This window comes from Saccopteryx bilineata, chromosome 7 (assembly GCF_036850765.1).
Source record: "Saccopteryx bilineata isolate mSacBil1 chromosome 7, mSacBil1_pri_phased_curated, whole genome shotgun sequence".
Lineage (NCBI taxonomy): Eukaryota > Metazoa > Chordata > Mammalia > Chiroptera > Emballonuridae > Saccopteryx > Saccopteryx bilineata.
Window position 1 is genome coordinate 70574628 of NC_089496.1, and position 21241 is coordinate 70595868.

At 53.1% G+C, this 21241-nt stretch overlaps 1 protein-coding gene and 1 long non-coding RNA gene across 5 annotated transcripts in view; one reads left to right on the plus strand and one right to left on the minus strand.

Moving 5' to 3' along the window:
- LOC136310491 (uncharacterized) overlaps positions 1-11400 on the plus strand; it is a 57207-nt gene extending 45807 nt beyond the window's left edge. The window contains exons 3-4 of one of the 2 annotated variants that reach the window (XR_010726574.1): positions 7217-7386; positions 11314-11400. This is a non-coding gene — a long non-coding RNA (uncharacterized lncRNA). Of the gene's footprint in view, positions 1-7216; positions 7737-11313 lie in introns of those variants that run through there. The other variant, XR_010726573.1, reaches the window with a different exon arrangement.
- RHCG (Rh family C glycoprotein) lies at positions 56-20937 on the minus strand. Of its 3 annotated transcripts, none has more exons than XM_066239152.1 (11): positions 20698-20937; positions 11908-12094; positions 11364-11514; positions 9782-9929; positions 8737-8903; positions 6512-6649; positions 6137-6273; positions 5697-5821; positions 5402-5475; positions 1335-1432; positions 56-509 (listed from the first exon to the last, which is right to left on the minus strand). In XM_066239152.1, exons 1-10 carry the CDS (start codon positions 20882-20884, stop codon positions 1364-1366), a joined length of 1383 nt encoding a protein of 460 aa, XP_066095249.1. In that variant the 5' UTR covers positions 20885-20937; the 3' UTR covers positions 56-509; positions 1335-1363. The 3 variants fall into 3 exon arrangements, with proteins under 3 accessions (XP_066095249.1, XP_066095250.1, XP_066095248.1); XM_066239153.1 differs by having other exon boundaries at positions 56-376; positions 1351-1432; positions 20698-20936; XM_066239151.1 differs by having other exon boundaries at positions 1351-1432; positions 20698-20936.
- Between the last annotated feature and the right edge of the window lie 304 nt (positions 20938-21241).

Genomic DNA, 21241 nt, shown 5'->3' on the forward strand with positions numbered 1-21241 from the left:
AGGTCTCTTGGGTTCTTGCCTCCCTCAAACTGGCCCTGATGGAGCATTCACACCATTTTACAAAGAACACCTAGAACTTTATTCACAGAGGTTGCCCTCTGCATATGGTGCAGAGAAGTCTCGGGGGCCAGGGAGCAGGAGATGTGCAGGCTGGGAGCCCAGCAGGGAGTGGGAGAGATCAGAAGTTGGTGGCTGGCAGCCAAGCTGTTCCCTAGGAGGCCTGGGGTCCACTTCCAGGCCCAGCCCCACTCCTACCTCCTCTTCTTCTTAGGATGAGGCCACTAAGACCCCCAGTGGCAGACCTCCTGCAGCCGGAGCCTGGCTGGGATGCGCACTTTGTCCACAGCTTCTCCTTCTCCATTCTTGGGCAGACCCCCTGGAATGGAGGGGCAGGGAGGGGCGGTGACCTCAGGACCAGGCCCGCAGGCAGGGTGCTGCCCCTCCTGCCCTTGTGTACCCAGCTTGGCCAGCGCTGGCTCCTTCTGGCACACTGGGACAGTCTGTGGAGCCTGCGGGGAGAAAGCCAGGAGGGGGGCGCTGTCAGGCCCTGCTGTAGCCCCTCGGGCACCCTCCCTTTGTTGGTAGGGTGAGCATCAGAAGCAGCTGGTCACAGCCTCACCTTCTCTTTCTTTAAAACCCCAACATCCTCTCCTGCCACGTTATTCAGCCTTTTGCCCCAGACATAGTTCTTTCCTCCAGGAGGTCAAATAATGATAATAAGAGTAATGATAGTGACCTGGAAAGACCCCAGCTCATCCACTTGCCAGCTGTGTCACCTTAGAACCCTGCACTTCTCTGAACCTTAATTCCCTCATTGGTTAAAGTAATTGCACCTGTGTGTTAGGGACTCTCCAGAGGACTAGATGCAAAAGGCATGGGAAAGGGCTCGGTGCGTTCCCAGAGAGGCAAGAAAATGTCAGTTGAGAGAAAGGAGGAAGGAAGGAAGGGTCTTGCTCGAATTGATCAATTGAATAGAGCCAATCTAGTCCTTTCCCCTTTTATAAATGAGACTAAGTCTTTGAGGAGAGATCCTCAAGGTCACTTGGATAGTAAGCAGCAAAGCCAGGTCACCTCCATCTATTCGTTCCCGTCCAGAGCACTGTCCACATATAACTGTGTCTGTCCAGTATGCAAGTAGACTGACTCTAGGTGTCTCTCTCACCAACCTCAGCGTGCCTATTCCTCCACACCGGGCAGGAGGGGTTGGAAGCTCACATCCTCATGTCTTGATATTTACTTTTTGCCTCTTTGCTGGTGGTACCTGATTCCCAGGGCTGGGCCCTCACTGGGACAATCTGCTTATCACCCCCTATTGGCAAGCCAAGCTTGTTTACCTTATCTGCTTCTCACCTGCCCTGGGAGCTTAAGGTTCTGATGGCTTGAGGGTAGGGTCCTCAGCATGTACGACAATATCTTTCTGGTCCTCAGGCACCTGCAGAGAGAGGAGGCAGCTCTGAGGACCCTGCCCCAGACTGGCTGGTGTCCCTTATGGAACTAGAACAGCCTGGGCAAATCAGGAGCCGCAAATGGTGTGTGGCGGGCGCCACCTAGTGATCACCGTGCGGATTGCACGCCAAGCATCAGGACAATCCCACACACTGTATCAGCCCGGTACTTCAGGTCCGCCACTGTCCAGGGTGCTGGGACACTGCAAAGACCAGAAAGAATCTGGTCCAGACACGCTAGAGCAATGGGAAGGCATTCAAGTGAAACGCACAATGACAAGAGTTGTGAATGTGTATGTGCACCCAGAATTCCATGCTGAACCCAGGCAGCATGGCAAGCTCCCTGAATGGCAGACAGGTCGGAAAGTGAAGTGGGGAGGCTGCAAGTGGAACAGCAGGTTGTGTGGGGTAGGCAGGATCAGCCCTGCCTTGGCCCCAAGGCTCAGACTTAATCCTAAAGACTGCTTTCTTTTTTTTGTTGTTGTTGTATTTTTTGTATTTTTCTGAAGCTGGAAACGGGGAGGCAGTCAGACAGACTCCCGCATGCGCCCAACTGGGATCCACCCGGCACACCCACCAGCGGGCGATGCTCTGCCCATCCGGGGCGTGGCTCTGTCGCGACCAGAGCCACTCTAGTGCCTGGGGCAGAGGCCAAGGAGCCATCCCCAGCGCCCGGGCCATCTTTTGCTCCAATGGAGCCTCGGCTGTGGGAGGGGAAGAGAGAGACAGAGAGGAAGGAGAGGGGGAGGGGTGGAGAAGCAGATGGGCACCTCTCCTGTGTGCTGTGGCCAGGAATCGAACCCGGGACTTCTGCACGCCAGGCCGACGCTCCACCACTGAGCCAACTGGCCAGGGCCCAACACTGCTTTCTTACCCCATCCCTTGGGAAGTCATCTTTTGGGTAAACCACCCAGAGGCCAGGGTGAGGGATGGACAGAGAACAGCCTGCTAGTAGCTCCCTCCCTTCTGCCCTGAATTATAGTTCTCAAAACAGAGTGCTACTGGAGGCTCTACAGCAGGGGAAAGGTGTGAACTTAGAATACAAATATTGATTGACTTATGACCTATGCAACTTACGACCATTCGACTTTATGACCACAATCGCTAGCCATGACTGACTGCTCCTCGTCTGGCAGCGCAAGCGTTGCCCAGCTGGGTGTACAACAGTGCAGACCGGCTTCCGGCAGCACTACCATCTCCGCGTTCACCATTTCAACTGTTATCCCAGACTCGGTACAGCAATTTGTGTTTTGTGTCTTGGATATTTTTCATCAAACCCCTCCCAAGATGTCTACCAAGAGGAAATTGTCTTTGCAAATATTAAACCAGTTGTACTGGTAATGCAGTGTTTTACTTAAACTTGACGAATGTAAAAATAAGAAACAAAATGGTGTAGAGATGATACAAATGGCATAAAATGAACAAAGAAAATTATGATATATAACAATAATAAAAGAAAATTATGATAAAATATGACTTAAAGATTTTTATAACATCATTTCACAGTATTGTACATATAGCCTACTACTCAACTTACAACCAAACCGTGTTACAACCGGTCTGTTGGAACCAATCATGGTCATAAGTCGAGCACTAGCTGTAAATTCTAAAGATCAAAACAGAACCCAGAGTGAATGTGTACGTATGGGAATTGACAAGGTTATTTTTTAGTTTGTTTCATTAGCATGAAACCCATGTGGTTTACAATTGCCGTGTCCAAAATAGTTCTGACTTTAGATATATTGTAGAATGAAAATAATCATGCTGCTAAAAAAGAACATTTATTAAGAATTAATAGCCCTGGCCGGTTGGCTCAGCGGTAGAGCATCGGCCTGGCGTGCAGGGGACCCGGGTTCGATTCCCGGCCAGGGCACATAGGAGAAGTGCTCATTTGCTTCTCCACCCCCCCCTCCTCTCTGTCTCTCTCTTCCCCTCCTACAGCCAAGGCTCCATTGGAGCAAAGATGGCCCGGGTGCTGGGGATGGCTCCTTGGCCTCTGCCCCAGGCGCTAGAGTGGCTCTGGTCGAGGCAGAGCGATGCCCCGGAGGGGCAGAGCATCGCCCCCTGGTGGGCAGAGCTTCGCCCCTGGTGGGCGTGCCGGGTGGATCCCGGTCGGGTGCATGCGGGAGTCTGTCTGACTGTCTCTCCCCCTTTCCAGCTTCAGGGAAAAAAAAAAAAGAATTAATAACACAGAACACTTCTTATGTAGAAAAAGAGAAGGAGCAGGAATCCTCGTGTCCAAATTGGGTGTCTAATATCATCTCAGCTGTGTAAGAAAAAACTAGGCATATTTTTTAAAAAGACTGGGGCCCTGGCCAGGTAGCTCAGTCGGTTAGAGCAGCATCTTGAGACACCAAGTTTCTGGGTTCAATCCCAGGTCAGGGCACAAATAGGAGTCAACCAATGAATGTCTGAATAAGTGGAACAACAAATTGATGTTCCTCTCTCTCTTTCTCTCTCTCTTCCTTTTTCTCCTTCTCTCTCTAAAATGTTAATAAATGAAATTAAAAATAATTAATAATAAAAGACTAGAAGGAAATATATTAAAAATGTTAACAGTGCTTGAATTAAGGTGATAGTATTTCTATTTTTTCTTTTTTGCAGATTTTCTTTAATGAGCTTCTGTTCATTTTATAATTAAAAAATAAAGAGAATGATTTAAAAAAGCCTATTAGTTATGTATATGAAACTGATTTTATAGCGAGTATTAGTTAAAATTACCCTAAAAATCTTGGTATGAAAGGCAGAGATGGGCAGACCCTCATCTCAGGGACCACGGACACAAGCTAGGTCCTCACCCTTGTCATGAGGGGGAAGTGCAGGGGACAAGAAGGACCCTTTGTCATCCAATGTCACCTAACACAGGTATATATACCTCCAACAATGATTCATGGGGAGGAAGGACATCCTGAAGTCACAGGAAGCCACATATGGCATGTTTTATTTTTATTTATTTATTTATTCATTCATTTTAGAGAGGAGAGAGTGAGAGAAAGGGGAGAGGAGCAGGAATCATCAACTCCCATATGTGCCTTGACCATATAAGTGCAGGGTTTTGAACTGGCAACCTCAGCATTTCCAGGTCGACGCTTTAACCACTTCGCCACCACAGGTCAGGCCTATGGCATGTTTTAAAAGACATTCTGGCCCTGGCTGGTTGGCTCAGCAGTAGAGTGTCAGCCCAGCATGTGGAGGTCCCAGGTTTGATGCCCGATCAGGGCACACAGGAAAAGTGACCATCTGCTTCTCCAACCCTCCCCCTCTCCTTCCTCTCTGTCTCTCTCTTCCCCTCCCACAGCCAAGGCTCCATTGGAGCCAAGTTGGCCCGGGTGCTGAGAATGGCTCCATGGCCTCCACCTCAGGTGCTAGAATGGCTCCAGTGGCAACGGAGCAACACCCCAGATGGGCAGAGCATCCCCCCCCCAGTGGGCATGCCAGGTGGATCCTGGTTGGGCACATGCGGGAATCTGTCTGACTGCCTGCCTGCTTCTAACTTCAGAAAAATACAAAAATACAAGAAAAAAAAAGGCATTTTACTACTTTTGGCTTCTAGAATGACGTTTGTCAAGTTGGATTTTTGCTGGGTACCCGCAGCAGCCCAGGGCGGAGGTGAAAAGGGAGCCTCCTCCTATAAAGGCAGCTTGGCTCCTAGCAGGGCAAGGCATCTGCATTTGGGAACAGGCTTTGGAGATAGACATACTCCCCGAGTTTTGGATTCAGGAGGGACAGGTTTCCAGGTGATGCTGGTGAAGACCACACCTTGGGAATTATTCTCTAGATTAAAGCCTTCACCTCCCAGGAGACACAGCCTTCAGGATAAAGGAGCAAGATGAGGCAGGCTCTGTCTCTAACCCTCAGCTCCTGGCTCCCTAGGCCCCAGCTCAGCTAATGTGCACAGGATCGGGGACAGGAGGGACAGCCATCCTTGTGTGAGGGGACAAGTCCGTAGAGCTCACCTCCCAGTAGATGGCGTCCTCAAAGCAGTTCTCATCAGCAGGTTGGCCCCAGATTGGTAATTTCAAAATTAGCCCTAAAGAAAGTTGGAGGTCACAAGAGGTCAGAACCTACTTCTTCTCTGCCTACCCAGCCCTTTCCCTCAGCTGGGACAGTTTCTCCAGTCCTATGGCCACGAGTGCAGAGACAAAGGATTCCTGGTGGCTTCCAGCTGACCACTGGGACAAACTCTTGGGTCCCCCAAACACAAAGCCCCACAGTAGCCCCACCTTCTCTGGTCCAGTCATTCCCACTTACCCACAATGGTGCCGCCCACCAGGGCCATGGCCAGGGACACGAAGATGCCTGCAGCCTGGAAACCACCCTGAGTGCTTGAGGACCATTCGTGATTGGACACCTCAAAGTCAAAGGCATGGGCGAGCCTGGGGGAGAGACAGGAAGCTGGTCAGGGCCCCAGAGAGGGGCCGGGTGGCTCTTTGCTGCCATCCCACAAATGTGAGCAGGCATCAGTGTTCCACAAACCCTGGGCCTCAGCCTTCCCATCTGCAAAATGGGGGCACTAAGCTGACAGATCAGATGGTCTCAGACCCTTGTGGAAGGTCAGAGGTTGGAGGGAGGGGCCCATAAACAGTCATCCTGACTGGGGAAGGACCAAGAGAGAGACAGTCTTTGGACCTCAGAGGAACAGAGTAGGAAAAGAGGGAGTTCACCTCCCTAGCTCTCTCCTCCCTACTTACCCTTGCTGTCCATATGTGTAACTGTTGGCACAGGCTGCCGTCACAGCACCCACAATGCCACCTATGATGCCAGGGATGCCGTGCAGGTTGTGGATGCCACACGTGTCCTGGATCCGTAGATGGGACTCCAGGAATGGCTGGAGGGGGAGATGAGTACTGCTCAGAGGTGGAGGGGAGATGGGAGCAATGGTGGGTGTGGGGAGGCCAGGATTCTGGGGTCCCAAGTACAAAGATTCAGGATTCTTCAGCATCCCGTGCCTGCTCCCTCCCTAGGGCATCCCCACCCCGCGCCCCCACCACCATGGTCAGGAATAGTGACTTCAGCATGGCCCAGCCCCCAGCCCCCAGCCCCCAGCCCCTCTCCCGGGCCCTCACCGTCAGATACACATAGCCCAGCGTGCAGATGATGCCACAAAAGAAGCCGACAATGACGGAGCCGTAAGGCATGAGCATCATCTCGGCGGCAGTGCCCACGGCCACCCCTCCAGCCAGCGTGGCGTTTTGGATGTGAACCTGGGCAGGGCGGGCAGAGCAGGCAGGAAATCAGTCGTCCCACAGAGCATGGGCCTGGACGGCCTGACCCAGAGCCCACGTTGACCCGCTGTGTGTGGGTGCTGCCTGGCCCTGGGGCCAGGGATGGCTCAGAGAGCAGCTTAGTCAGAGACTGCAGAGGGCTCTAGCCTTGGCCAGGTTCGGGCCAGCCGCCCCTGCGTTCTCTGTACACGTGCCACTTACATCGGCACTCTGGGCATTTTCCATGTGCACAAATCAGTGTACTTGTGTCCACACTGGTGAGCCTGTTGGCACCTCTGTTTGTTCCCTTTATGTCTGGATGCCACACCTTCCTGTGTGCCCAGGTTCGTGTGGCTGATGTTTTCTGAGTGCAGGTATGCGGACATTGGGCGCCTGTGGGGCCAATGTGCACACGCACACCCATGTCAGAGTCTGGGGCCTCCGACAGCACCACAGACCGTCCGAGGGCCCGCCTGCACCAGGTACTGCATGGCCGGCTTGGGGGATTATTTCTTTCTGTCTCTAGAAGCCCAGGAAGTAAGTACAATTCTCTTTGGGTGTTTGCAGGTGAGGAGACTGAGGCACAGGGAGGAGACATGGCTCGTTGAAGACAGTACGGTTAGCAAGAGGCAGACAGGGGTCTTGATCCAGGTCTGCGGAGAGCTGGAGCTCCTGACCTTCACCCTATTCCATGGTCCTTCCTGCATGCGATACTGGACGCATACGAGTAGGTTCAGGTCAGTGTCTCTGATCCTGTTCCCCTGGTGCCTGAGTCCCCACCTCTCTGCACAGTGGCTGGCTGTCCAGTGCAGGCACGGGCTCCTGGTAGTGCCAATGTGCAATGTGGCCATGTCAAGAAGCCAGTGTCAAAACTATGCAATAGAGAGGTGGGACTTTTTAATATACAGTGTGTCCGTAAAGTCATGGTGCACTTTTGACCGGTCACAGGAAAGTAACAAAAGATGATAGAAATGTGAAATCTGCACCAAATAGAAGGAAAACTCTCCCAGTTTCATACCTATTCAGTGCAGTTCGATGTGGGCTCACACAGATTTTTTAGGGCTCCTTAGGTAGCTATCCCGTATAGCCTCTATAGACTTGTCACTGACTGATGGCCTACCAGAACGGGGTTTCTCCACCAAACTGCCGGTTTCCTTCAACTGCTTATCCCACCGAGTAATGTTATTCCTATGTGGTGGCGCTTCGTTATAAACGCACCGATATTCATGTTGCACTTTGGTCACGGATTCGAATTTAGTGAGCTACAGAACACACTGAACTTTCCTCTGTACCGTCCACATCTCGACTGGCATGGCCGTGGGCTGCTCCGCTGTATACATGGTGTTACGTCATCATCTGTGCATGCACACATGCTGCCACATCATCCTACAGAAACTGGGAGGGTTTTCCTTTTATTTGGTGCAGATTTCACATTTCTGTCGTCTTTTGTTGCTTTCCTGTGACTGGTCAAAAGTACACCATGACTTTACAGACAGTGTATGTGTGTGTGTGTGTGTGTGTGTGTGTAAATCTACCAACACCCACGGGGTTTGGCCGCTCCCCACTAATGACAGAAACACCTGTCCCATTCGTATGATATGAAGGACACTGCAAGACTATGTCCCTGCAAACCCCTCAGTAGAGCGGACAGGGCATCGAAGGGATGCCCCTCTGAGTGTGTGTTGGGCAAGTGCGGCCGGGTTCAGGAAGGCTGATGACCAGTGTCTGCAGGACCACAAGCCTGGCAGAGGGGAGGTGCCCCAGCAGCCCCGCTGGGCAGTCTTGATGTGGGGCTTGGCCCAGAACAGCCGTCAGCACCCCAGGCTACAGGGAGGAGCACAAGAAGCCTGCATAATAGGATCTCTAAGAGTCTGGCTCTGGGCTCTGCTGAAAACCAGCTACACAGTCTGGATGAATCATTCTCTCTGAGCCTCAGTTTCTTCATTTGCACAAGGGGTGTAATGGTCCTTATGCAGCCTGCCTCACGGAGTCGTTGGCAGTGCATGGGGATTCATACCCAATGGGCACGGGCAGTCATGGATATACCACGCCCCAGGCCTCCTCTGTCCTCCTGCCCCGCTGCTCACCATGTCTAGCTTGCCTTTCTTGTTCAGGGCACTGGACAGTGCCACTGTGGTCAGCACGCAGGCTGCCAAAGAGCAGTAAGTGTTGATAGCAGCTCGGTGCTGGGCGTCGCCATGACTGGACACAGCTGAGTTGAAGCTGGGCCAGTACATCCACAGGAAGAGGGTGCCTGGCAGGACCAAACAGGGCCGGGGGGCCGGGGAGAAGAGGCATTAGATGATGTCAAATGACTCACACAGCTCAGCTATTTCCCACCCCTGTCACGTTCCTCATGCTGGGGCTCCACTAGAAGGCCCCCCCACCTTACTCACCACCTAACTCCCATTCAGCCTCCCACTGTGCTCCAGGGGTCTGCCCTGCCCCCACAGCGGGGCTGAGTGCCCCCCACTCTGCTCCCACAGCGCCAGGAGGGGGAGAGTCCCTCTGCTACAGGGATCTGCTCTGCCCCCACAGTGGGGCTGAGTGCCCCCCACTCTGCTCCAGGGATCTGCTCTGCCCCCACAGCGGGGCTGAGTGCCCCCCAGCCTGCTCCCACAGCGCCAGGAGGGGGAGAGTCCCTCTGCCCCAGGGATCTGCCCTGCCCCCACAGTGGGGCTGAGTGCCCCCCAGCCTGCTCCCTCAGCGCCAGGAGGGGGAGAGTCCCTCTGCTACAGGGAGATTATCTGGTGGCACTCTCGTATCTCCCATGATGCTACGAGGCGCTCCTTGAGTGCATGGCGAGGCTTTAAGAGATCAGAGTGGGTGGCTGATGTGTGTTTTCCAGAATGAATGTACACAGGAAGTAGGATCCCACACACCCCACCGAGCCCTGGGATGGGCAGCACTGTGTCTGCCCTGGGGCACCCTACGGAAAACACAGGGTGATTGACCTGGGCAGCATCGGGGATCGTGGAAGTGTCACGGGCAACCTCCCTCTGTCCTTCCCCCAAGGGGGACAGGTAGCCACCTACCAGACCATGTGGAGATCAGTGTGATCATGGTAGCCTGAACTCCTCACAATGACCCTCACCCATCATGGTGGCCCTCACTCATTATGACAGCTCTCACCAATCATGGCGAAGATGTCCGACTGGTACACAGCACTCTCCCTCTCCTTGCTCTGATACAGGTTGGGTCGGTAGAGGATTCTGGTCACTGTGAGCCCAAAGTAGGCACCGAATGTGTGGATGGTCATGGAGCCCCCTGCGTCCTTCACCTTGGGTACAAGGGGCCTGTCAGGCTCTGACACAGTCTCCCCCCACCCCAACCATACATCAACGATGTCCAGCTGTCTTGGACTTTATGAGCTGTGGAATGGAGCCTGGGGCCTCCACAGCCCAATCAGCTGGGAAGGGGAGAAAGCAGGAATCCCTGAACCCAGGCTGTAAGCCTACTGATAAAATGCTGGCTCACCCTTACCCAGCAGGTGGGATTGAGCCCAGATGGGGAAAGCCAGGTTTGGGAGGGACTTGTTTAGTTACAAAGCTGGAAGAGGCAAGCAGCTAGAACCCAGGGCAACCCCCACCTACTTGTCTCCCACTGCTTTCCCCTTTAATTCTAGGGAGCTCTCTCCTTTCCTCGGGATGTCCCCTCTCCACAGTTCCTGCTATACAAGCACTCCTGGCCCAGCACCACCCGTCCCAGCTGCCGTCACCCATATCCCTGCAGCTTGTCACGCTGCTCGCCCTCCAGCCTCCCAGCTGACTGCCCACCACCCACCCCATCCCCATCCATCTCTCCCTTCTGTCCCCAAAGTCAGAGGTCTTGAGTGCCTCATTTACAAAGTGGGGGCAATTGTGGTAACTAGCAGGGCTGTCTCCAGGATTAAACTAGACAGCTTGTTAAAGCTCTGGGCACCCAACAGGTGCTTGATTGATTTAGCTTTCTTCCCCTGACCCACCATCTCCCTTCTCTTCAGCCTTCTCCACCTCCCACTCAAAGCAATCTTTCAATGGAGAAAACCCAGCCAGAGCAGTACCATATTTCCCCATGTATAAGACGCACCTTAATTTTGGGGCCCGGCATTTGAAAAAACCTGTATTATATAAAGTTATTGAACTCAAGTTTTATTCATCATAAAATTAATACAACCCCTCATCACTGTCAAAACTCCCATTCATTAGCTTGTCCTCATCTGTGTCTGACGACAAAGCACTGTCTTCAACAATGAGCGCAAAAACAAGCACGAAAAAGCGGGAAATGCAAGTAAAAATCCACACCACTAAGACACACCCAGTTTTTAGACCACAAATTTTTCGAAACAGGGTGCATCTTATACATGGGGAAATACGGTAAATGTGCCGTACAAGTGCAAGGTCACAGACCTAGTTGTTGACACAGCTGGTGGGTGCCTCCACTAGCTATGTGACCCTGTGACCCTGGGTGAGTCGCCCAACCTCTCTGAGCTTTCTAATCTGTAAAATGGGGGTAATAGTTGTGCCGCTCTCAGAGATAACCCATGTGAAGCATCCCCAACAAATGTCATTGCTCCCACTTCAGAGATGCAGACTCTGAGGTTCAGAAGGTTAAGAGGCTTGCTGAGGTTGAATTGAATCCATCTGGCATGTCTCCCAGCTCTCTCTTTCTCCGTCCCCCTGCAGTCCTCCCAAGTGTCCCCTCCACCCTCGTCCCTGTTGCAGTCCCTGCTCACCGCTAGCAAGTTGAGGAGGATGAACTCATTCACCGAGAAGAGGGTCACTTGGAAGAGAGTCATGATGAGCAGCTGGATAGGGCTGACTTTGCCCAGAATCGCCCCAAAGGCCACACAGACAGAGCCCACACAGAAGTCGGCGTTGATGAGGCTGCGGGGAGACAAATCCGGGAGGGGGCCATGGGCTGCGGTCTCGGGGCAATTTTCATGTGTCAGGACGGAGGGCCCAGTGCTAGCCCCTGGAAAGGAAACACTGAGGTGTCCCTGCAACCTCTGCAGCCTCAGACTTAGGGATCCTCTAATGGCAGGTTGACACCATGAAAATTCCCATCCTGGAGACTAGTTGGTCAGGAAGCAGTGTGAGTGGGTGTGTGCTGTATGTTACAGGCCCGGTGTACCCTGGCTGCAAGATGAGCGGGCTCAAAGCCCCAAAGCTCCGGAGCCCCCGCCCAGCCCCAGCCCGGCCCCAGCCCCGGCTCCGCCCCCGCCCCCGCCCTTCATCAGGCCTGCCCCCTCGTCCACAGGCCCCGCCCCCAGCGCTCACTTCTCCACGCCAATGAGAATGTAGCCATCTTCAAAGGAGTGAAACCAGCCCTGCATCAGCAGTGCCCACTGGATGCCAAAGGCCGCCAGCAGGAAGTTGAATCCCACGGAGCTATAGCCATATCGCTGCAGGAAGGTCATGAGGAAGCCGAAGCCCACGAAGATCATCACGTGCACGTCCTGGAAGCCTGCGGGGACAGGGCAAGGAGGGGAGATAACAGCGCCTCCTCTCCACCCTCGCCCGGGGTGGTTGGCAGCAGGGCATCTGAAATTGGGATCAGGCTGTGGATTCCACCACGGGTCGTAGGCCTTGCCCTCTCAATCCCATTACCCCTTTACCGTGAAGATTAGGCCCATCTGGGCTAGGAGTCCTGTGACTGGCCACAAACATCAAGTCGATCACTGGGAGGAAACTCTTCGCCCCACCCCTACTGCCAGCAAAGGCACTTTCCAGCACCCCTGACATCTGCCTTTGGACCCCAGTTCCTGCCTTTGCTCGGTGATGACTCCAGAAAGTCACTTAACATCCTTGGGTTTCAGCACCTTCTACTGCAATGTTTGCTCACAAACGCTGCAGAGATTAAATGCAGTTATGTTTGTAGAGCACCTAGCAAGGGGACTGCCCCATCATAGGTGCTCAAATCAGGCGAGTGTCATTATTTATTATTACTTAGGCATACTCTGAGTTCTGAGTTCTGACCCAACTCTTCTGCCAACTTGTGTTGCGGCCCTGATGATCCACTTCCCCTCTCAGAGCCTCAGTTTTCTCAATAACAGAACTAAAGGGAGGATTAAAGTGATCTCAGCCGTCCTCCTAGAACTAACGTTGCACGGTCCTCGATTCCCAGAAAATAACAGACGGCAAAGAGCTTTCAGAAGCAAAGACAGTTACAAAAGTATAATGCATGAAAAGGAACTGCAGCTGTCCCCAGACATAGGGGCCAGGTGGAAGGGCTCCCATGGGCCAAATCTGGGACAATCTGGGCTCCAAAACAATTATGTGCTATAATATAATGAATTAAAGCCATTTAAAAGAATAGGAACTCAGAATAGGTAAATCAATAAGTGAGCCTGCAAGGAGGGCTTTGGCTTGCAACAAAATGCAGAGGGCCTGACTGGTAAATGTGGAATGGGTTGAAATGGAAAAATCATAATTTTCATAGCAAAGGTTCCCTCAGTGGGTGCTAAGTCCAGGGAGAAATTTTGATGAAGAGCAGGGCACTTGCATTGTCTTGAAGAGTCTCTTCCATAGAGTACTGTTGAGTTACAAGGAAGGGAAAAAAAGACAGCCAGTAATTATACAGTGGAGAAACTGGGCAACATCTTGACCGACTGATCAAAATTAACATCACCAATGAGGGACAGATGCATAGCATGCACCTTCCAATGTGATACTCTGAAATGGACATTTCACTTACAGAGTATTTCAGCCAGGGATGCATAATCCCAGCCTAATCACCAAATAACAAACACAAAATGAGTAACATTCTAATAGAGAAGAGTGACACTATATTCTTGAAAAATGTCACTGTCATAAAACACAAAGACATTTTTCTGCCCTGGCCAGTTGGCTCAGTCGGTTAGGAGTGTCCTCCCAAATTGACAAGGTTGCGAGTATGATCCCCAGTCAGGACACACACAGGAAGGCACCAATGAATGCACGACTGAGTGGAACAACAAATCAATGCTTCCTTTCTCCCCTCCTCTCTCTTTTCTTCTCTCTCTGTCGTTCTATCAATTAATTTTTTTGTTGTTCTTTTAAATTAAGCCTTGGCTGGATAGCTTGGTTGGTTGGAGCGTCGTGCTGGAGCAGAGAGATTGCCTGTTTGATTCCCCGATCAGGGCGCACACAGGAACAGCTTGATGTTCTTGTCTCTATCTCCCTTACTGCCTTTCTCAAAAAGAAAAGAAAAGAAAAGAAAAAGAAGGAAAGGAGAGGGGGGGGGGAGAAAATGAAAGAAAAGAAAGAGGGAGCCCTGGCCGGTTGGCTCAGTGGTAGAGTGTCGGCCTGGCATGCAGGAGTCCCGGGTTCGATTCCTGGCCAGGGCACACAGGAGAGGCGCCCATCTGCTTCTCCACCTCTCCCCTTCTCCTTCTTCTCTGTCTCTCTCTTCCCCTCCTGCAGCCAAGGCTCCATTGGAGCAAAAAGTTGGCCCGGGTGCTGAGGATGGCTCCATGGCCTCTGCCTCAGGCGCTAGAATGGCTCTGGTTGCAACAGAGCAATGCCCCAGATGGGCAGAGCATCGCCCCCTGGTGGGCATGCCAGGTGGACCCCGGTTGGGTGCATGCAGGAGTCCGTCTGACTGCCTCCCCGTTTCCAACTTCAGAAAAATACAAAAAAATAGAGAGAGAGAGAGAGAGAAAGGAAAGGAAAGAGAGAGAGAGAGAAAGACTTTTTCCAAGTTAAAAGAGGCTAAAGGGACATGCCAACTAAATGTGGTGCCTAATTCTAGACTGGATCCTGGATTTGGTGGGGGTGGGGTGGGGTCAGAGGGGTCCTATAGATTGTCAATGGCAAAACTAGGTAGAAACAGTAGATCAAGGTATTGTCCTGTGCAAATTTATTAGCTTGATTAGTGTGGTTTTGGAACAGAATACCACTATTCTTAGGAAATATACCAGAGTAATTAAGGCTACAGAGCCAGGATGTATATAACTGACCCTCAAATGGTTCAGAGAAAAAGGGTGTGTGTTTGCGTCTATGTGCAGAGAGAGGGGTCAGGAAACAGTGGTATCAAAGTTAAAGACTATAGACCAGGGGTAGTCAACCTTTTTATACCTACCGCCCACTTTTGTATCTCTGTTAGTAGTAAAATTTTCTAACTGCCCACTGGTTCCACAGTAATGGTAATTTATAAAGTAGGGAAGTAACTTTACTTTATAAAATTTATAAAGCAGAGTTACAGCAAGTTAAAGCATATAATAATTACTTACCAAGTACTTTATGTCGAATTTTCGCTAAGTTTGGCAGAATAAATCTTTATAAAACAACTTACTATAGTTAAATCTATCTTTTTGTTTATACTTTGGTTGCTCTGCTACCGCCCACCACGAAAGCTGGAACGCCCCCTAGTGGGCGGTAGGGACCAGGTTGACTACCACTAGTATAGACTGTTCTTTGTACTCTTTTCTGTTTTAGCAACTTTTTGGAAATTTGACATTATTTCCAAATAAAAAGTTAAAAAAAGAGAGAAATGGGAGGGACTGCAGAACGTGGCCCCACCTGCCTTCCTCTGACCTCGTACTTCCCTCATTCCTCCCCGCTTGCTGGGCTCCAGCCACACTAGCCTCTCTGTTCCTCACCCCCACTCCAGGGTTTTGGCCACCTGTGTCCCCTCCTCCTGGATGATGTTCCTGCAGAATGGCCAATATCTGCTCTTCCTGCCAATCTCAGCAAAGTGTCACCTCATCACGGAGGCCTTCCTGTTTAAAGTCAGGCCTCTCCCTCATAGCAACTCTCTCCTTCCTTTCCTTTCCCTCCCTCCCTCCCTCCCTCCCTCCCTCCCTTCCTTCTTTTTTAGGTGAGAGGAGGCGAGATAATGAGACAGACTCCTGCCTGCATGTGCCCTGATTCGGATCCACCTGGCAACCCTGTCTGGGGCCAATGCTTGAATCAACTAAGCTATTTTTAGCACTTGAGGCTGATGCGCCTGTACCAACCCAGCTATCTTCAGCATCTGAGCTAATACTAGAACAGAGCAGGTTGTAGGAGGGGAAGAGGAAGAGAAGGGGAGAGAGGGAGGGGGAGAGAAACAGATGGTCACTTCTCATGTGTGCCCTGACCGGGAATCAAACCCAACATCCATACACTGGGCCAACGCTCTATCCACCGAGCCACTGGCCAGAGCCAACCCTCTTCTTTCTTTCTTTCTTTTTTTGTATTTTTCCGAAGCTGGAAACGGGGAAGCAGTCAGACAGACTCCCACATGCACCCAACCGGGATCCACCCGGCATGCCCACCAGGGGGCGATGCTCTGCCCATCTGGGGCGTTGCTCTGTTACATCCAGAGCCATTCTAGCGCCTGAGGCAGAGGCCATGGAGCCATCCTCAGCGCCCGGGCAAACTTTGCTCCTGTGGAGCCTTGGCTGCGGGAGGAGAAGAGAGAGACAGAGAGGAAGGAGAGGGGGAGGGGTGGAGAAGCAGATGGGCGCTTCCCCTGTGTGCCCTGGCTGGGAATCGAACCCGGGACTCCTGCATGCCAGGCCGATGCTCTATCCACTTAGCCAACCGACCAGGGCCCCAACCCTCTTCTTTCTTCTCTAGTTCTTATTACGCTGTGCAGTTGGGTTTGTTTGTCTGGCCCACTAGACTCTGAAACACCGAGAAGGCAAGGCCATGTGGCTTTGTTCCCTCTGCATTCCCCAGCCCCTAAGAGAATGCCAGGTAGATTCTCAATGAATATACATGAGTAAATCGGTGATTGGTGGTTCTCTCAGCAGCAGCCAACTGTGCCAGCTGAGCAGCAGCAGTCAGGGAGCCCAGGTGGGGGTTGACAGTCAGGTGAGACCACAGCCCCTCTCTAGTCCAACACCTCCTGTCCAAGTGCTAATGGTGCAGCTGCCCTGCCCTTGCCTGCACAGATGGAGGTCTGCAGGCTTCCCTGAGGCCCAGGCTACAGCCACAGACCCCTTGGCTTAGCAGCCACCTGGAGGAGGCTTAGGGGGACTGGCACACTGCAAGGTAGGGACGGGGGGGGGGGGGGTGCACACAAGCTGATGCAGGAGAGCTGTGGGTCTTGCGCCAGAATGGTGCTCTGAGCTCTGAGCTTCTGTGTGGAGACCTGTGCAAGTTTGCACACACAGCAGCCTGGCTTGGGTTTCACAGTATGTGCTGCTGACTTCGCATCTTGCCGCCTCTCATGGCTTATCGCGTTTCCAACTGTTGTGGGGAAAGTGAGCTCATGTGAGCAAAGCAGCATCCATGGCATCGTGGTTATTCTCGGGAAGGACTGATGGGTGACAGACTGGAGGAGAGGTGTGAAACCGGGAGGTGGCACACGCAGACTATAAGAAGCAGGGAAGGGAGTGGGCAGGATGGCAAGGCTGTCGATAAACACTGGGGAGGGGGAAGAGGTTGCGGGTGGGGGGGAGGCAGGCGCTGGCTGTGGGGGTTTGAGAAGACCAAGGGGCAGGGGTGGTGGTGAGGGGCAGGCAGGGTGGCATGGGGGAGCGGAGGCTGGCTATGTGGGCTGGAGCTGGGGTCCGAGATTGGGCAGGTCTGCAAATAGAGCTGTGAGTCAGAATGTGAAAACGTGGAGGGGGAGACAGCAGACTGGTGGCCTTGAAGCTAGCAGAGTGGGCAGGGAAGGTGCGGGAGGGAGGGGGAGGGGCCCTGGGAGAAGGCAGTGTCACGGAACATGGGGGTGTTTCAGGAGCGGGGGCCAGCTGTCTGCTGGCCTGGAGGGACCCTGTGGGCAGGGGCGAGAAGAGGACTGGCGGGCGCCCTACTGGGGAGCAGGAGCAGGGAGGTCTTCCCTTTCCAGGGCCAGTTCCTCTCTAGCCTGTCCTCTCTGCCTTGTGGGTGCTCTGACCTCTGCCCCTCTCTGGGGCTGTCTCTGCCCCTTTCTCAGGCACACAGATGCCAGTTCTCCTTCCCACCTGCCTTGGGCACCTCCCCCTCCCTTTAGCTTCCAAACTGGTCCTAAATTTACAACCTAAATGCACCAGTGTTTAAATTTATGTTTCATAAAATTTGCTGCTACCTAAAATGCTTTTAATAGCAATGGTTTGAAGGTCCAGACTCCGTGACCTTCAAAGACATAACCTCTCTGATCTGCTGTGTCTTTCCTCATGAAATGCGAGTAGTGACAGCGCCCACGTAGTGCCACCTCGCAGGTTCTGGTGCACTGGTAACGAGGTACTCCAACCAAGGCCCCAGGGATAGACCCGCAGGCAAACGCTCAATCCTGTTTGCTACTGTTTCTCTTTTTCTCTTTCAGGACTGACAGACTTTGCATTCCTTGGGTTGGTGACCTGCTGAAGGTCAGTGGAAGTTGCTGAGACACTCCTTCCCCAGCCTGGGGTAACTGGAACAGACCAGTCTAGAACGCACTCTCTCAATCTGGGATCCCTGATGGGTCAGGGCAGCATGCTGGCTGCATCCCTGAGAGATGCCACAAGGGGGCAGCAGTACACAGCTGTTCTCGCTCTACTGGCACCATCTGCTTCCTAGCTTACTATTCCCTTCAAGGAGGGTCTCAGCTATCTTCAAAATCTAAAGACAAAGTTTCCCATGCCAATGGCATTGGCAGCTCCCTCTCCTCTGCTGCATGGGCACAGGAGTGGTGCCCTGCAGCTGCCTGGGTTCTGCCCCTTCCATTCTCTGCAGGCCAGCCCAGGTTAAACTGTATCCCTTGAGGCCTGCTGGCCAGTCCCTCAATTCCCCAAGGCTCTGTGCCCACTGCGCCCACACCTCAGAGAACCATGCAATCACTGCAAAATCTCCTGGGGACATGGGCAGGGGCCACAAAGCCACAGAGGTCTTGGAAAGCAGGTGGGCTGTGTGTGTGGGGTGTGGCTCTGTCCCTGCCAGCGCCATTGACGAGCTGAGAGCATTGGTCAGTTTCCTGAACCACGTGGGGAAAAAGAAATGCCATGCCTAACAGCACTTACAGTGCAAAAAACACTTGTAAGTGGGGACAGCCCAAAGGAACTGAAACACTATAAGAGTTGAAACTAGCCTGACCAGGCGGCTGCACAGTGGATAGAGTATTGGCCTGGGATGCTGAGGACCCAGGTTCGAGACCCCAAGCTTGCTGGTTTGAGCGCAGGCTCATCCGGCTTGAGTGTGGGCTCACCAGCTTGAGCATGGGATCATAGACATGACCCCATGGTCACTGGCTTGAGCCCAAGGTCGCTGGCTTGAGCAAGGGGTCACTGGCTTGGTTGGATCCCTCCAGTCAAGGCACATATGAGAAAGCAAACACTGAACAACTAAGGTGCCACAATGATGAGTTAATGCTTCCCATCTCTTTCCCTTCCTGTCTGTCTGTTCCTCTCTCTCCCTCTCTCTAAGAGAAAAAAAAAAGTTGATATTCAGGGAAATATTCCTTGGTTACATCTCTAAAGAGATGATTAGCCTCCATTTAAATACCTTCAGAGACAGAGCACTCACTCCCTTATGAGCAAACAACATCAGTATTTGCTGTCTTCTTACCTCACACCGTGAGATATGCCCTGCCAAGTACCCACCACCTTCCATTTTCCTGGAGATCCTGTGTATTAAATAGCATCCCCATTTCAGAGATGAGCAGACTGAGGCTCAGAGTGGTTAGATAGGCAGCTCACTCCATTTAGAGATGGACTCAGATCTGTTTTAATTCCAAAGTCTAGGTTACACTGCCCTCTGCTGGTGGGTAAGCTTGTCCTTCATTAACTGGAGCTGAGTCTGAGTGAGGTGCAGGTGTCCAAGAGCACAGGGTGAGTCTGGCGGCCTCGGCTTCACAGAACAGTCCTTTAGCATTTGAAACTAGGGTGTCCTCTGCCCTGTGCTCTCTCCTGGAAATGTGTCCCACTCCTCCCTCTGTCTTCCCAGGAGCCCAGGCTCTGATGGCTCCCGCTCAGGCCCACCTCCCCCAGACACTGCCTGTGACCGTGCAGGTCCCAGAGCCCCACACCACAAGGGAGCTTTGTGGTCAGCAGCGGTGCCCACAGCGGAAGCCTTAGAGGGCATGCGTGACCTGGAGGCAGCTCTTCCAACTCCTGAGTCCTAGGGCGTCTCTATTTAGTGCCTTTTGAGTAATCGCCCCTAATGACCTAAGGAGTTCATGCCTGGCACTGTCTCCCACCAGCCTCACCCACCCCGTAAGGCATTCGGGTCTTGTTATTCTCATTTCAAAAACAAGGACAGAGTTTCGGTAAGGCTGACATTTGCCTAAAGCTACGCATGTGCTGAATGGCAGAGCCACGATCAGAGTGGAGTCTGATGATTCCAAAGCATGGTCTGAACCCCAGCACGTGGGTACCTGAGAATTTAGGGGTGCTCCTTCTCCCTCTCCCAGCCAAAGAGGATGGGTCCCACGGTCCCATGGTCCCATACACCTTTCCTGGCAGCAGGGCTGGCAGGCCAGTGAGCTATCCCTGTAGCCCTTAACAAGGACAGTATGGCACAGCTGGACAAGGGAGCCAAGGTCACCCACTGGCTGGTGCCTAAGATGGAACTCAGGTCCTGTGAAGACATCACAAAGGACTCTCTGATAGGGAGGTCGGCAGCCTTTGATGGCACCTGGATGAGTTCACCCAGGTGAGGTTTCTCTATTACTTTTGCCTGCATGCGCCCCACCGGGATCCACCCGGTATGCCCACTAGGGGGCGATGCTCTGCCCATCTGGGCTGTTGCTCCGTTGCAACTGGAGCTCTCCTAGCACCTGAAGCAGAGGCCATGGAGTGTTCCTCAGGGCTCCGGCCAACTTTGCTCCAGTGGAGCCTTGCTGTGGTAGGGGAAGAGAGAGATAGAGAGAAAAGGAGGAGAAGCAGATGGGCACTTCTCCTGTGTGCCCTGACCAGGAATCGAACCCCGGACTTCCACAAGGCTGGCCAACGCTCTACCACTAAGTCAACCAGCCAGGACCTCCCGATTACTTTTTCACGGTGGAAAGGAGTTTGTGTACATCTGACCATTTCTGCAGCGTGATCCGCACACTGGCGAGTGCCTGAGTAGGGCAGGGCAGAGGCTGTGGGCAGCGCCTCTTCCTCCGCTCCGCCCTCCCTCCTTCCCAGCCGCGGGGCTCTGGGCCAGGCGAGGAAGAGCTGGGATGTGCCGCAGGTGGCCCTGCAGGGCGGCGGGACTTACTGGGATAGCGATAGTAGAACTCGTTGTCAAGGTCGCTGGAGACGTTCCTGGTTTTCTTATACTCGATCCAGTGGGCGTCGGCTTCCGGGCTGTAGCGCACGAACACGCCGAAGAGGACCACCAGGGCCACCTGCAGGAGCAGACACGTGAGCGGCAGCCGCCAGCGGAGGTTGGTGTTCCAGGCCATGCTGCGGGCGGTGGCTCCTGGCCGGTCAGGCTGCGGCGGGAATCGGACACACCGAGGCGGCCAGGTTTATAAGACCCGGGCAGGGGCGGGGCGGCCACAGCGGGTTGCTGAACAGGTGACCCGGGTGCCGCCCGCGAGTGCCCGCGCAACCGACTGGGGGACCCGAGGCTCGGGGCCCCTCAAAGCGCCGGGTGCGGGCGAAGGCGCTGCGACCTCTGCGGAGCCTCTGCATACCGGTAGGTGAACCGAGGTAAAAGCCGGTGCATTTGCCCCCCATGGAGATAAAAAACGAAGCAATTCCCACACACAAATCACCCTCATCGTCTCCATCATGAACCTTTTCTTTCTCTGATTGCA